A 17,359-nucleotide genomic window follows, 5' to 3' on the forward strand; every position below is an offset into this window, starting at 1 on the left:
CAAAACTGCCTCCCCCGGGAGTGAGGTGTGGGGAGGCTCAGGGGCAGGAGCAAAGCAGGTGGCCTCCTCCCCTCCTCCCAGTCTCAGCTCCTTCCCCGAACCCAGCTGCGCGTTTGGGGCGGATCCGGGATGAAAGTCCAGATGTGCGCTCCGCCGCTGGGGTAAATAAAGCAGCTAGCCGGCCCGTCCGGCTCGGGTACCAAGCCCCAACGCCCATACGGCATGACGGCATCGCCCCATGGCGACTTCCTCGCCCCGTGTCCGGACGTTAGGGCATCAAGCCGCGTCTCTCCTTGGAGCCAGACTCCAACGGGAAGCGGGAGGCATTCAATCCCGTGTAATAAGGAGTCTTCACCCCCGCGGATCCGGGCGGGCAGGCCGCCAGCTAGGCCCTGCCCGGGGGGGAGCAAGTAAGTGAGCTTAGCGCAAACACAACTCCCCTCCGCCTCCCTAAAGCAGCCGCAGCTGCTACAGGCAGAATTGCTGGAAACCTTCCCCGCTGCCCAGACTTGGTCTGGGTCTCAGAGGGCCAAACCCTGCCGGCTCGTGATGCGAGCTAAGCTCCGGGACACTCCTCGGGCGCCGCCGCCCTGCCGGAGTCAATGCTAAGGAGCCCATTTGGCCCGCCGGGGCCGGGGCCGGGCCGTGCACCCGGGGGAAGGACTACCACATACAAAGGGGCCGCCAACGGGGCCACACCGTGCAACTGCTGCACAAGGCTAGGCAGGAGCAAGCGCCATTGGGGATTGTGTATTTGTATCATGTGTGCGCCCCTGCGCTGTGCCTGGATAGCCCCACCGATGTGCAGGGAGCCCATGTGTGTGTTAAACAACATCACACACACACGCTCTGTCAGGGGGGATGACAGCTCTGTATAGCATCCTGGGCTAAATTCTGCTCGCCGCTGCTCCGGTGTAAATCTGGATTAACTCTCAGCCGTGGGTTTAATCTGGTTTTACAAGGGTGCAGACTGAGATCAGAATTGACCCCCCCCCTGCGTCCGGATGCACGCTCCGTACAGGTAGGGGTTTGCTTCGCCCGGGCCGTGTACACACACAGCCGACTCCCCTGCTGGGACTGGGAGCGGCGCCCGCACAGTCCTGGCGGGGCTGAGTGCACCGGGGGTGTCACCCGCTCCGCGCCGCTCCCTGCTCGGAGCCCCGTCCCGTCCCGTTCCCGCTCCTGGGCTCCGTACTTTCCCCGCAGCCACCGGCAGAGGCAGCGAGCCTGTGAGGTCAGCGTCGGCGGCACGTCGCAGGGGTGTCTGTGCTGTGCTGTGCCGTGCTGTGGGACGGTCGGTGGGCGGGCGAGCCGGGCAGGCGCAGTGTGGGGCCCGCGGGGGGGAGGAGGAGGGTGAGTGGCGCTGTGTGTGTGTGTGTCTATGTGTCGCACTGGCGGGGGTTACACACCAGGGCAGCCGCCGCCGCCCCGGGCTCCCTCGCTAGCCGCAGGCCCCGGGCTTCACCTCCGTCCTTCCCTCCCCAAGTAAACTTCCTGCGCCGCGCCCGGCCCGACCCGGCCCGGCCGGGAAGAGAAGGGAGCCGGGCCCGGCCGGACTCAGCCCCCAGCGCACACAACAGCTGGAGCTGTCAAAACTTCCTCTCGGCCCCTGCCGCCGCCGCCTGCTCCTCCTCCGCCCCGGGGGCGCCGCCAGGGGGAGGGCGCCGCCTACAATGAAGCGGCGGCCGCCGCAGCCGGGCAGCGCAGCAGCCGGAGCCGGAGCCAGCGCCTGTTCCCGGGGCCTCTGAGCTGGGCGCTCCGCCGCGGGAGTGCCCGTGTCGCTCTCCCCTCCAGCCCCCCCGGCCCGCCCGCTCTGCGGGGCGGTTATTGTGCGTGAGCAGCCCCTTCCCTTCCCCCCCTCCCTTCCCCCGGCCCTCCCGATGCCGCTCCCCCTGCTACCTGCGCTGGTCGGCGGCGGCTGAGGCCAGCGATGCGAGGCGGAGGTGGAGGAGGCGGAGGTGAGGCGCAGAGGCGCATCGGGAGCAGGAGGAGCATCGGGATCCTCGCCGCCAGCCTCCTCCTCATCCATGTGTCTCTCTCGTCCTGCTGACTAGGATGTCAACGGAGGACAAGAGTCTAGTGGGGGCGGTGGCGGAGCCGCCGCCGCAGCAGCAGCCCCCTGAGCCCGGAGCTCCCCCCCCAGCAGCAGCCACAGACAAAAGACCTAGGGGCCGGCCTCGCAAAGATGGCGCTTCCCCTTTCCAGAGAGCCAGAAAGAAGTAAGTTCGGAGCGGGTGCGAGAGGCGGCGGGCCAGGGGGCAGGCGGCGCGGGGAGAGCTGTCAGCCGCGGCTCGCTCCTCAGCGCCCCCTCTCCTCCCCCCAGTGCCATTTTGGGAGGGCCCTTTCTCACCTCTTTTTCTCCTCCTCCTCCTCCTCTCCCCGTGGCACTCTCCCCTCCTCCCCCACGGCTCTCTCCTTTTTCACCTTTGGCCTCCTTCTTCTCTCTTCCTTTCCTCTCCCCACCCCACTCCTCCTTTCCTCCCCCCTTCGCTAACCTTGCCCAGGGAGCCCCTTTCTCTTTCCCTTTCCCTTTCTTTTGCACCTTGCCTCTGCCCTTCCTGGGTCTCTCTCCCCTCCTCCAGGGCTGTCCCTTGCCCTCTGTTTCAGCTCGTCCCTGGGTGTGTGCGGGCTGCGCCTTTTGGCTTTTTAAATAAAGACCGATCTAGCCCTAGCTGGGTGGCTCTAAAACCGTCTCTCTCTACGCAGACACACACGCGAAGTTTAGGCAGCAGTTTCCTGCAGCCAAACCAGCCCCGGAGTGTGCTGCCTTCGCCCTGGAGCTGTCAAACAGCCTCCGACGGGGTCGTGATGGCCCGGCCAGGGGAGGGTGGGAGGTGGCTGGGAAGATTGTGGCGTTTGCGTTGTCGTTTGCTTCCTTCGCTGGTCCCCGCTCTCACCCCACTTCAGGCGGAACTGAATGTGCACCGTACACTTTTAGCAAACTAAGGCACGCTGCCCCTTGCAGCTGCGTCAACTATCGCCAGAGCATCTCAGACAAACCTAGGGAGCGCGGTGGAGTGATCTGCTGCGTCCAAATGTGGTGAAGGTGGACACTGTTTGATTTTAAATGGAAAGTCCCTTTTATAATTAGCCTGTGGCGCTTTTGTGTGCGGATCAGGAGTGCCTTATATCTAACATCCATGTTCTTCTGTATGCACGAATACTTCTGAGTCAGTGAGAACCTCATAACTTTGTGCTCATTTTCATGAGTAGAGTCTGTCTGTACATAACACAATTGCATGGGATATTACAAACTATTTACCTTTAATAACTAGTGAGTATGTGGTTCAGATATTGTATGTTATTAGCACACACAAATAACGTGGTAATGACATACAACAATTTATATAAACTGGTACATTACATGCATAGTGCACCAATACTGATTCACCAGTTAGGAGCATCACAGATGAACTATAGCAAATAAATATGGCATGTTTTACTTATATTTTTCATAATACTGTTGTATCTGAGGCATATTTGGAAGGTGGGTGAGGTAATATCTTTGTTTGGACCAACTTTTGTCTCTCGGTAGTGTGAAGCAGGAATCAAAAGTCATGAAAGTGCTGCTTATGTACTAACTGCACTCAGTTTTGGTTATTGAGAGAGCCTGTAGTAGTACAAAAGTAGAATAAACCTGTTTGTTTTCTTACTATTTTTAATTATGTTGCAGCCTTAAGGTTTTAGTGTGGTTTTTTTTTATTTTTAAAGGGTCACTGTCAACTTGACATCTAGTCAATTTAAAAGAAACATGTTTGTTAAAGTTAGTTTACTAAACCTTCCCTGAGTCTTCCAGTCAGTTTTTGTAGCTTTGCAATGAAAGATCTTACCCAAACACCAGTGGAAAGTAACTGCACAAGGGAAACTGTGAAACTGACTATATGCAAAGTGCTGTTAAGTGCATAAAATAAACTGAACACACAAAGGAAAATATTTTCATCTGATCATTCAGTATTGATCTTCCATGTTACCTGTAACGAGCAAATACATTTTTTAAAGACAGAAGCCTGATTAGTTTTGAGGGTTTATTTTTCTGTTGTTGACAGCTCATTTTAAAGGCTTTCTAACATTCACTGTCTGATTTTATTGTGGTTATGTCTTCTAGTAGCTTTTAATTCATGACCCCATCCTTCTTAAATCTTTGTGTTTTGTTAAAATAACAGATTTTTCCAATAGTGGAAGTCTAAAGTGGTTGGCAGGTCTTGCTATTGTTGTTTATTTGCAGTTCAATCATAGATTCATAGATTTAAGGCTAGAAGGGACCATCATGATAATCTAGTTTGACCTCCTGCAGTTGCAGGCCACAGAACCTCACCCACCCACTCCTATCATAGACACATAAACTCTGGCTTAGTTACTGAAGTCCTCAAATCATGATTTAAAGACTTCAATCCTTGCATTCAGTACTGATTCAGCTGCTGTACCCTTAGTTTTGAATACTTCTTACAGTTTTATTTGTACATATAAAATCTAGTTACATATGAAGCCCTTGAGTTAACTTTTACAAAAATAGTTTTATAGTGAAACTCTGAATGCTGCCTACTTATGTGTACATGTATATATAGCTACAGAATATTTAAAAAGTGAACTAATTTAATTTAATCATTTAAAAAATACCATAATTCATGGAAAAGGCAATTTCTTCCATGCCAATTTAAGATCATCTATACACTTTTTGTGAAAAGTGAAGTCTGAGTGTAATTTCTTTTTCAGTTATAATTCTACTATTAAAGGGACACTGCCAGTCAGTTTTAGGGAGAAATCTAGATTATTTTTTATTAAAAAACATTTTTCTAAACCTAACATGAATATAAATATTTATATGATATACAAAATGTGTACTAGTGCACGAGAGCCAGAAAATGAAACTAGCTAGAGACAAAAGTGAAACTGTTTTTCATTGGCTTTATGTAGTTCACATGAATTGTGTGAGTGAAATACAGAAAGTAAACAGACAGATCCAGTTGTCTGTTTTCCTCCACAGTTTTAATATTACTGTATGTGACTTGATTCTACAAGCTGGTCCATGCAGGAGGATTTCAGTGTGCGTATGGAAAGCTTTCATGGTTGTGACCTAAAGTGTTACAGTAACACAAGTAATCAACATTTCTAAAAATAGGATTTTGTTGTTGGCAGTGGTTTTTCCCCAGTGTATCACTGATTAGGTGAAGACTGGACTGTTTTTAATTACTGGTGTTTCTTGAAAGAGAGGTTTCTTTTAAAGTATACTGGTTTCGATGTGTAAACCAGTGTAATATCTTTTTCATGTTAAAATTAGCTATGCAGATGCAAAACAAACAATGAGTGAAAATAAAGTTTCAGTTTTTTGTCTGATGGCTTAGATATGTCTTCTTCCTCTCTCCTGTGCTTTCCAGTTGGACTAACATGTCTCTTGTAGATCAAATAATAGAGCATATGTCTGAGCACATTCTGTACCATAATCACATATCTAAGTCACTGTTAGCCAATCAGATTGTTCAACTACTTTATCCCATTATGAAAAATGTTCCATTGGATATTCAGTCTAAGTAATGATCTAAATAAGAGCACTACATTAAAACAGCATATTCAAAGTAAAAGGATTTATGAGTTAAAGGTGCTGCCTGCTAAAGAACAATATTTGAAAAATACTCGATTAGTGTATTTCACCTCCTTGCTGACCATGGTTTCAAATGGATAATTGAGTTGAGACTGTTTTTCATTTTCCGGGTTTACTCCCGTGAGATGCTCAGAACCCTCAACTCTTCACAAATGCAGACCCTTTACTTATTTTTATGGGAGCACAGAAAATTGCCATACTGGTAGAGATTTACGTGGTTCTTTCTGAGCTGGCATCCTGCCTCTGGCAGCAGCACTATCTGATGTGTCACAAAAAAGCTAAAAACCCTCATAGTGCACCTCGGTGTTTTGCCATGTTCTGTATAGGAAATATAGGTAGTTGCCTGTAGGTGATGTAGAAGGAATTAGTTTACACCCTGAAAGAGGGACTTATTAGTTGTCAGTACTTTGAGAGTTTTTGCCTGTAGAGAAGTGTGTCAGAACAGCTTTTTGGATGATGTCATCTGCAGAAGCAGCAGAATTGGATGTATAGTTATGTGAATGATGTTGCCTGGGGACTATATCTTAGGTGAATAGCTATTTATTATCTGTGTAAGTGGCAAAAAACTTCATTAATGCAGAGTTAAGGTTGCCTGGCAACAAACAGCTTGTACCCTTCCAGAACATCAAGTTCAGTGAAACTCAAACTTCTGAAAATCAGGGAATACAGAATGAAGATAAATGCTCATTCAACGTTGACTCTGCCCTCCCTGGTGTTGGCAGTAGCCACTGGGAACTTTTAGGTGTAGCTGTATTTAATAATGGAAGAATAAGTTGGAGTAGCATGGAAGAACTGCATTTTGTGATATGAGAGATCTGGGTCTGAGTCTTCGTATGTGTGTGATCAAAGGAAGGAGATGTGTGTGTACGTTGAGGTGCCAATTTTGCATCATTTCAATACAGAATTGTGTAGATTGTAATCAGGAGCAGAGCACCGGGGTCTTCTTGCCATGGCTATTGTCAGCAGTGAGGTGGCACATGAGAGCAGTCTGTGGATTTAACGATGGATGGGGAAAGCATAGGTTTAAGTGGTATCCTATGTGCAGCTGTGAAAGGGTTGTTAAATGTCACAACTGTGGTATTCTGTCAGGGGAGTAGGCTCAGTGTTTGAGTGTAGGGCAAGTGCAGATAGCACCTGTTCATTACAGTGAAAAGGCAGAGTGTGAGTATGTGTATTATGGGCATATTGGGACATAGTTCAAAGAGGGCTGAGTTAAGGTTGTGTGGGGGTTTGTTTACTTTACCTCTGTATTTCCTGGTTTTCAGACATTTGAATTTTGCTGAACTCGATGTTCTTGAAGGGCACAAGCTCTCACTGGGCAACCTTAGCTCTGTGTTAATGAAGTTTTTTGCCATTTAACTTCCTACTTTTTTTTGAACAGGAAGAGAAATATTTGTTGGTAGGAGCTGGTCATTTAGGTCACATGGGTTTGCAGGTGATAAGCTACTGTAGCTAGGTAATAATCTGAAGACCTAGCTTTTATATAGTGCTTGTCATTATTCTCATTATACAGATGGAAAATGGAGGCACATAAAAATGGTGACTTGCCCAAGATTGCCCAGCAGACCAGTGGCAGAGCTAGGAATCCAAGTCCAGTGGTCTTTCCACTAGGCAACACAGTTGCTATGTGATTACTCAGCGCTGCTCCCCCGTCCTCTACATTTTGTTATAATGGAATGTGGATAATGGTTGTGCTGTTTGCAATGTGCAGTTGCTAGCAGAGCTGGTGAGAGAAATCTCATCCATGGTCTAGGTCCCAAAACCTTGACAATTGTATGACATGGTTGTTACATCATTTAAAACATGTGAGAGAAAACTGGTGTGTCTGTCTCCTTCCTCACACCTTGCCCCATCATTCCTTGCAACATGTAGCCCACCCCACACCAGCATTTCCAGCTCCTGCTTTCCTCTCTTCCCCATCCCACCAAACCATTAGTTGGCATTGTGGAAGCCATTAACATGTAAGAAGTTGCTCCTTGTTCTCCTGCCCTATACTGCTTAGTAGCATATCACAGGCATCAGCTTACTGGAGGGCTGCATGCTACTTTGGTTATGTAGCCCAAGCTGCGTGCTGAGCAGGGTCCCTCATTCCTGCTACCCACCTCCAGCTGGGTTTCAGCCAGGCTTCCCCACCCTAGCCATGCCCCAGATCCACCCAGTCCACCCCTCCTCCAAACTGGGCCCCTCCCCACACACTCTGGCCAGCCCCTCTAGCTCAGATCCCAGCGATTCATTTTCTGGATTTCAGATGTATATATTTACATTACCTTCATTCCCCCTTAGATTCCAGTCAACATGGAGGGGCAGAGAGAGAGGCTGAGACACCCCAAGAGATGCAGGATTCCGCAGACCCCAGAACACACAATGGGTGGGGAGAGTGACCCAGACCCCTACAGAGGGATAGGGCTCCCTGAGATCCCAGCACACCCCTACCCCATAACCCCCCACTTCCTCTGCTAACACTTATATCCTTCACCCCCTACTGTCTTCTCTTCTTCTCCTAATCCCTACCTCTCCATTTACCTGAGCCCCCAATCCCTCCCCTACCACCCATTCCCCTTTATTCCCCTCCCCCTTATAGCCCCAGACCCAGCCTTCTCTTCCCCTATTACCACCTCTTTCACACCCCTATTTATCCCTCTGCTCCCAGTGAGCATTCACAGCTGTAATTTATTTTTTTCGAAAATAATTTCAGCACCTTCTGAATATTATGTGCTTAGATTACATTTTAGAAAAACAATGATCCACAAACACACAACAACAAAATAACTCACCAACCCAACAACTTGACAGAGAGAGCTTTTGTCCCAAATGTTTACAGTTCATTCCCAGATTTCTGTTGAAGATGTGTTTCAGACTTCAGAGTTGCAGGCCCAGAGAGGTGTTAAGTGATCCATTAATCTCAGTGAAATATTCTCAAATGAAAGAGAATACCCAATGGAGATTAATATAGCCCGAAACAGTAGCTTTGAGATGTGAACTGCTCCGCTCATGTCAGTGGGTGTTCCCTTCCACTCTCCCCAGCCCTGGAGAGCTTCTACTATGTGGTAAGCATACCCATTCTTAGCTCCTCACACCAGTCTTATGCTATGTACATACTATAGCTTCTGTCAGTACAAATTATGTCACTCAGGGATGTGAATAAACCACCCCTTTGAGTGATGTCAATTACAGCGACCCAAGTGCTGGTGTAGACAGCCCTGATATAACTACAGCCACTTGCAGGAGCTGGAGTAACTAAGCTGATGGGAGAGCACTCTCCCTTTGTCTTAGATTGCACTAGCAGCGGCACAGCTGCATTGGTGCAGCTGTACTGCTGTAAGCTCTGTTGTATAGCCATAGCCTCAGTGTGTTCTTGGTGCATGCTCCTCTGAGCGCGCCTGTTCTAAGTGTCCCAGGGGGAAGGGCTTCCCCAGATCTCAGCTTACATCACATGAGGCAGGCATGGAGAGACCACCCCCTGATCCTGCCACAAAAGGTATCTTTGCCCCTATTCCCCCATGGCCCTCTGCCAGTCACCTCCATGTGCCCTGTCCCCTTCTCACTAGATTTCCCTAGCCCCTCTCACCTCTCCTACCATCTATCCCCTCCAATCAGTGCATCTTCAAACTCTTCACCCCATTCCCCCCCCCCAATCCTGCCATTTCCAAGTTCCTGCTCATGTTGGGGCTTGAACTGACATTGCCTGAGTCAGGTTCGAAGGACTACCGCTTATCCTCTTGAAATAATGGTGTGAAAATTTTAAGGCTAACATTCCTGTTAACTCCTCTGTCTGCACATATTCAGTATACTCAGTTAGTTGCCAGAACTGGAGAAGCAAAATCTTTCTGAAATAACATTTTAATTTGATTTCCCCCAACGAGCTGGTGGGATAACCCTCAAGTGTTGTAGATCTTGGTGCAATGATCTGATTCTGAGCGCTGGTTTGAACTCTGTGAGCAATAAAAGATTGACAGAATCTATCAACTTTAAGAAAAGCTGTTTTTTCCCTGGGGGAGCTGTATCTTGGGAACCCTTTGATTAAATTTGGATCACTAACAAAGCTTTACTCTTTTATAAGGTCCACCAAATTTCAAGGCAATCTGATTGACTGTACAGATTTTAGAGCACTTAGAAGAGTTGAGATTTAAACAGAAAGCTGGTCTTAACCATAACTATAGCAGAGCTCTTGCTCTGCTATAATTATGGTTGCACCTAGAGGCCAGGACCCCACTGTGTTAGACACTGTACAGACATATAACATAAAGATTGTACCCACCCAAGTGACTTTACAGTTTAACTTTAAGACAAGAGAACAATTGGATAGGACATGGAAATTGGGGTGGTGAGAGCATAAGAGAACAGTGAGGCAGTTATGAACAGTGGAATAAGTAGTGGTGTCTAGCCATTGTCAAGTGTTTTGTAGACATCAAGGCGTAGGCGGGTTTTAAAGAGATTTAAAAGGCATAATGTAGTGACCTTGAATATTTTCAGAGAGACCTTCTTCCATGCATATGGGCTGACATGTCTATGATGGTATTTGTCTGAAAATTTGACAAATGGACAATTAATTAAGGGTACTATTGTTGGAGTAAGGCAGAAGTTAGGCCTGGTCTACACTACAGAGTTCTGTCGACAAAAGTCAGCTTTCATCAACAAAACAGTGGAGGTGTACACACTATAATGCTCCTCCTGCCAACAAAACTCTCCTTCTTTGCCAACAAAATAAAACCACCTCGAAAAGAGGCGACGAGCTTTTTGTGGCGAAGTTATAGCGACAAAGTGTCAAGGTAGACACTGCGCATGGTTATGTTGCTATAAACAGCCTCCATGAGGTGTCCCTCGATGCCCCTTCTGACTGCTCTGGTCAGTAGTTCCAACTCTCGCTGCCCTGCATTTGCATTGTACACAGGCATTTGCCCCTCCCCTTTTAAAGGCCCGGGAATTTTTGAAATTCCACTTCCTGTTTGCTTGGCATGGAGAGCTCACATTGCATCTTCCCAGCTGACCATGGCGGCTCTATGCAGCAAATACTCTCCCACTTGGAGCACACCGGAGCTGTTGGATCTACTGAATATATGGGAAGAGGAGGCTGTGCAGTCCCAACTCCACTCCAGCTGTAGGGACTTGGATACCTATGGTCAGATTTCTTGAGGCATGTTGAAGAAGGGCTACGAACAGGACACACATCAGTGCTGTGTGAAGGTAAAGGAGCTGATGCAGGCATACCAGAAGGCTAGGGAGTCAAACAATCACTTTGGTGCTGCACCGAAGACCTGCTGCTTCTATAAGGAGCTGGAAGCCATCCTCGGTGGTGACCCAACCTCCACTGCCAAGAGCCCGGTGGATACTTTGCCAGAGTTGAAGACAGTGGACGTCAGAGACAAGCCCAAGGATTAAGTTGTGGATGAGGAGGTAGAGTTGTAGGACGAGATGGGACAGGCAACAAGGTTGTCCATATCATGGGGAGCCAGGACCTCTTCTTGACCTCGCAGGGTTCGAGCCAGTCACAGCTCTCCATCTCTGGCGCACATGATGCAGGAGAGGGGAGCACTGGTAAGTGATCTTTTTGAGTTGATGCTGCTTGATAATATGAGTTAGCGTTGTCCTTTGCTTTGTTATATTCCACAGGTGGAATGTACAAATGTACAAGACTAGCTGTGTTTGCATGTGCTTTACATTCCACTGTGCAGCTAAGCAGTGTGGTGGAAAAGTATGTTAATACCCACTGAGATTTCCTGGGAAGTCTCCAGAGAGATCTCTAGAAGACTTTCCTGGAGGTACTCGCCAATCCTCTGCTGAAGGTTCCTTGACAGAGCTTTGTTCCTTCCCCCATTGTAGGAAACTTTCCTGTGCCAGTCGGCAATCACTTGTGCAGTGACCAAAGTGGCACATAGGTGAACAGCATATGGACCTGGTCTGAAGCTGCTTGCATGCAGGAGATGTACCCTTACATCCTTGCTTACCCTCAGGAGTGATCGGCTTATATGACCCCTACCTATCCAAAATGGTGGGAGAATTTACAGTGTTGCCCCCACTTGCCTGCAGTGATCTCCTTAGAAAACCACCAAGACCCTTTTCCCCATCTTGAACCCAACCCTACCCCGGGCTGAATTCACCATATTTGGGGCGTTTGTCAAGCTGTGTTCTTGCCAGGGGACCGTGAGAAAGAGGTGTATTTTACTATAATGATTGGATGCTTTGAGTGCATTAACAATCATGCTTCTGTTTTTTGTTTCATGTGCTTCTGCAGATGTGGCCTTCAGAGGAACCCCCTACACAGGGATGGAGCACCTCCACCTGATAATGAAGTGACCAAGGAGGACATGTTTGAAGAGGTGCTCCAATCCTCTGAGGCTGAAAAACTAAGAATACAGGGCGTTGAGAGAGACTAAATGAAAATTATAAAATGGACAAGCCGGACAAAAAGGAGAGCCAGGAGTGAATTTTAATGGGCGGGCAGCGAATGATGAAAGTGATGGAGGAACAAACGGAGATGTTTAAGTTTTAATCATGCTGCAGGCAGAATTCTTGTGTGTTGGCTGCCCCTGCAGCCGATACAGAATTGCTTGCCATGTCCTCCACAAATCCTTTCCCCACATTCCTTCCACCCTTCCAGCCCGTTCACTCTACCAATTGGGACAGCTTCCAAAATTATAGCTAGACTTACACACAGCTATGAAGGACTTCCCTGTTATCTCCCTTCCTACCAAGTGTTTTGTGTGTGTTGTCAATTGGTATTTAATAAAAACATACTCTCTGAAAGATAATCAATCGTTATTTGTCTCCTACATATGGTGGTTGCTGTTGAAATTAATACACAGTGGCAATTGGATCATTTGCAGAGTACAAATCATGGTCAGGAATCATCCAAATTTTCATGCAGGGCGGCAAACTATCAAGGAACAGTGCTATATAGAAAGACACACTACTTGTACTCATTGTCAAAATGATGCCTCAAGGCCTCCTTGATTAGAATAGCTCCCCGTTGTGCTCCTCTAATAGTCCTGATATCCAGTTCAGAATCAGCTGCCAGGCGATCTGCCTCCTTGTTCTACCTCAGGAGAAACTTTTCACCCTTAGCTTCACAAATATTATGGAACGCACAGCAGGCTGCTATGCCCATGGGAATATTTTCCTCATTTAGATCTAACCTGCCATAAAGGCAGCGCCAGTGTGCTTTTAATCTGCCCAAACGCACATCTACAGTCATTCGGTGCCTGCTCACCCTGTTGTTGAAGCGTTCCTTGCTGCTGTCCAGATTGCCTTTATAAGGTCTCATGAGCCATGGGATTAAGGGATATGCTACGTCTCCCAGGATCATTATAGGCATTTCAACATCCCCCACTGGAATCTTCTGGTCTGGAAAGAAAGTCCCTGCATGCAGCTTTCTGTACAGGCCAGTGTTCTGGAAGATGGCAGGTGCACAGTAAGCAAGGGGCGTTGAAAAATGCTGCAAAACGCATTTGGAAACCCATGGAATGATGGGACAGAGAAAAATGTATCATGGGACATTGAGCCCACACTCATGATGCACTGTGATCCAATCTGCCTTCCCACAATTCCTAACTGCAGAAGGTGGGGAGTTGCACAGTAGGATAGCTACTCACAGTGCACTTGATCTCACTGTTGATGCTAGAGCACCAACTGTCGACACCCTCTGTTGACAGAAGGAGCATTGTGTGAACATACACAAGCTAAGTAATTGTAGCGCTTTTTGATCGTTGGCATAGCTTGTGTCGACAAAATTCTGTAGTGTAGAGAAGGCCTTAGTCTATAAGAGATGATAGGCAGAGCCAGGATAGTCCATGAAGGGCCTTAAAAGTGAAGGCAAGACGTTTCTGTTTGATGTGGTGGAAAAGAGGAAGCCCATGGAAGGATGCAAAGAGAGGGGTGATGCATTCAAAGCAGTGAGCCAGGAAGATGATTTTTCCAGTATCCTTTTGTATGGATTTAAGAGGCAAGATTGCATTTGTTAAGACCAAAGAGTAGGAGGAGGAGGTTGCAATAGCTGAGACAAAATGATGAAGGCCTGGAAAAGAGTTTTTTAGCTATGTGGACAGAGGAAAGGCTGGATCTTGGAGAGGTTGTGCAGAAGAAAGCGGCAAGACATAACCTTTATGTATGGGTCTGGAAAGAGGTCTTAGTCGAGGATGACATCCATGTTATGGGGCAGAATATCGGGGGGATGTGCTGATGGTGGTGCTGTTGTCTATAAAAGGGGGAAATGTTTGGGGAGAAATATCAAGAACTCGGTTTCAACCTAGTTGATCTTGAATTAGCAGCTGGATATCCATGAAAAGCTGTTAGAATAATAGGTGCAGTAAGACTTTTGAAAAGTAGTTTTACACAGCTGAACTTTGTTAATCTGCCCATGCTGTAATTCGCACAAAATAATTTCTCTTGCCACTTCATAGTAAAGATTTAGTAGCCAAATCCTGCAGTGAGGTCTGATTCGTTGTGGTGGTAGTTGTGACTCCATAGATAAGCTTGTGTTCAGACTTTCCTTCTAAACCCTGTTTTCAACATTGATCTAACTTTTGATTGGAGTAACTGATTTTTATTTATTTACTTTGCAAATGGTTAAATGGTTACTTTGCAAATGGTATGCTTAAAATATGAATTGAAAAGATCTTTTTCTGAGATTTTGAAAAGTGTTTGATTAAAAATGTTTGTGCATGCTATTTAATTCAAAATTATTTGAATTATTGAATTATTTATTTTGGCCCACGTTCGCAGCAGTAGGTTTTCATAAGTCCCAGATTTCACATATGCAGACAGTTTTTCAGACACAGAATGTTTGCCAGGAAATAATTATTTAAGAATCTTTATCATTAGTTTGACTGCAATCTGCATCAGGATAAGCCAGCATTTAATGATATACACATCAGTTTCAGAAGAGCCATAATGCAATTGTACATTTTCTCTTTGTAGCTTAGCTATGTTTCTTTGGCTCATCCTCTGCCCTCCACTTGATGCCCTGTTCATACCCCGGGTTTCCCCTGCCCTGTTTGGGCTTTTTACATTTGTAAAATGTTAATTTTGAGCATTTACATTGTAACATTGATTTTTTAAAAATGTGTATCTTATAAATATATTTAAAGAAATAGGAATTGCAGAGCAACATGAGGAAAGCCAGCACTTCTGCCTGGCAAGAGTGGCCTTGTATGGATGGGCCAGACTTTGTACATCTGTTGCATGGATCGGAGTTAAGGAACTAAGCTTTTGATTCTCAATTATGATGGAACTTATGTAGTAGATGATTCATAATATTGTATATGTTGATGGTTTTGTAATGGTTTGTTTCATAGGCAGAATTGTTAGAATGCTTATTAGTTTGAATTGTCCTTTTTATTGGTATGTGATTCCATGAATTTGGTGTTAAGGTTGGGGCCAGAGTTATTTATGTAATTGTAGTTTATGATTTCCATAGTTTTGAAAGTTTAGATTGTTTTTAATGATGTGTGTTGTTAAATCTTTGAAATTGTAGTTAGCATCATTAACTGTTTGAGTGTGTTACTAATATGTCGAGCTTCTACAGCACCTCTTCTCAAGGATCTCAAGGAGTTTGACAGACATTAAGGGAGTAGGTATTCCAACACCCTGTGAAAAAGGGATGTGTTATCCCCATTGGTCACCAAGGAAGACTATGGTAGAGGTAGGAATAGACCCCAGGGTATGTCTGCACTTCAAGTGCTACAGCGGTGCAGCTGCCACGCTGCAGCTATGCTGCTGCAGTGTAGACACTTACTACAGCAACAGAAGGGGTTTTTCCAGCGCTGTAGTAAATCCACCCCATTGAGAGTTGGTATATTGATCTAGTTACATCTGTAGTGGGGTTAGGTGACCCTAACTACATTGGATAGGGCGTGACATTTTTCACAGCCTAGAATAATGTAAGCCAGGTTGACCTAAGTTTTAGGTGTGGAGCAGGCCCCAGTCTCCTGACTTTCAGTCCTTTGATTCGGCCACAAGACCATCATTTCACCATGTGTTCTACGACATGGGAGATTCTTTAGTAAAATGCCAGGCTTCTTCAAGTGATACTAACAAATATACTGTGGTACATTTACTGATACGTTATGAAATATCAATTATTAACACTATACTACATTTGTCAAAATAAATTAACAAAACATTTTGTGATATAGTATCTTTGCCTTTTTATAGTTTGCTCACTTACTGAACTGTGTGAATTAGTGAGTAATATGCAATGGAGGCCTCCTAGTCATTAGTACAAACGAGCAGGTTTCTACTGTATTTCAATAATTATCTCCTGAACAATTGAAATCTAACATTGTGCTTTGGAGTTTTTACTGCACAGTTACTAATGAGATGGCACGAGACATCACCATTCATACTGTGGTACAGCCATTGATTAGTTCATCAGATGATGTAATAAAAAAATCAGTTTTAGCATTTGCTGCAGTGGTAACTCTGGAAACAAGTTTCTAGGAACACTAGGGCTTTCTTGTAAAATAAATTAAAACTGGATACAGTAGAAATATAATTTTAAATTTCAGGCTAGCAGTTTAAAAAATAGACAATGAGCATGAGTAATGCACTCACATTGAAACACGTGAGTTGTTCTTTAACTGAGTTGCATGGCACTTTGACATTGCAGCTCCTAAAGAACTTTTGGAGACGTTCCTACAATTCTGAGCCATGTTGTATTTGCTGAGTTATTTGATTTTTAAAAATTGCAACGCTGTAGTATAAATGTTGCATTATATATTAGTGAGTAGTGTTATTGTTTTGGGAACTCTTTTATAATCAACTACTTGTGCTTTAATATCTAGGTATAATAAAACGAATAAAGGGCAGACTTGTATCAGTTCAAAATATTCTTGCTTTTTGCATATTTATCTCTCTTCTTTAATTCAAAACGTATTTTTTAAAAACCCACACTTATTGTAAGTCCAACCCTACACAGTAAGCAAGTGCTACTATGCAATATAATTTTTCATATCAAGATTCTAATTTTTGTTGGTTGGGATGGGTTGAATGAATGGACTATAAAGTAGATAGAAAGCTGGCTAGATCCTTGGACTCAACAGATAATGATCAATGGCTCAATATCTAATTGGCAGCCAGTGTGAAGCAGAGTGCTCGAGGCATTGGTCCTGGTGCTGGTTTTGTTCAACATATTCATTAATGATCTGGAGGATATGGTGGATTGCACCCTCAGCAAGTTTGTGGATGACACTAAGCTAGGGGGAGTGGTAGATATTCTGGAGGGTAGGGATAGGATACAGAGTGAGCTAGACAAATTGGAGGATTGGGCCAAAAGAAATCTGATAAGGTTCAACAAGGACAAGTGCTGAGTCCTGCACTTAGGACAGAAGAATCCCAAGCACTGCTACAGGCTGGGGACCAACTGACTGGGCAGCAGTTCTGCAGAAAAGGATCTGGGGATTACAGTGGACAAGAAGCTGGATATGAATCAACAGAGTGCCATTGCTACCAAGAAAGCTAATGGAATATTAGGCTGCATTAGTAGGAGCATTACAAGTCGATAGAGGGAAGTGATTATTCCCCTCTATTTGGCACTTGAGGCCACATTTGGAGTATTGTGTCTAGTTTTGGACCCCCCACTACAGGAAAGATGTGGACAAATTGTAGAGAGTCCATTGGAGGGCAGCAAAAATGATTCATAGGCTGGAACATGTGACTTAGGAGGAGAGGCTGAGGGAACTGGGCTTGTTTAGTCTGCAAAAGAGAAGAGGAGGGTGGATTTGATAGAGGCCTTCAACTACCTGAGGGGGGTTTCATGGAGGATGG

The 17,359-nt window shown here is 45.8% G+C and overlaps 1 protein-coding gene across 1 annotated transcript in view; it reads left to right on the forward strand.

Annotated features, from left to right (window-relative positions):
- The first annotated feature begins 347 nt into the window (after positions 1 to 347).
- Positions 348 to 17,359, forward strand: part of KMT2C (lysine methyltransferase 2C) — a 302,649-nt gene continuing 285,637 nt past the window's right edge. The window contains exons 1-2 of the mRNA XM_067542734.1: positions 348 to 410; positions 2,055 to 2,219. Coding sequence (XP_067398835.1) covers positions 2,056 to 2,219 — 164 coding nt within the window. The 5' untranslated portion in view covers positions 348 to 410; position 2,055. The remainder of the gene's footprint in view (positions 411 to 2,054; positions 2,220 to 17,359) is intronic.

Source organism: Emydura macquarii, unplaced genomic scaffold, assembly GCF_026122565.2.
Source record: "Emydura macquarii macquarii isolate MOO-44397 ecotype Brisbane River unplaced genomic scaffold, CSIRO-AGI_Emac_v2 contig_719, whole genome shotgun sequence".
Classification (NCBI taxonomy): Eukaryota; Metazoa; Chordata; order Testudines; family Chelidae; genus Emydura; species Emydura macquarii.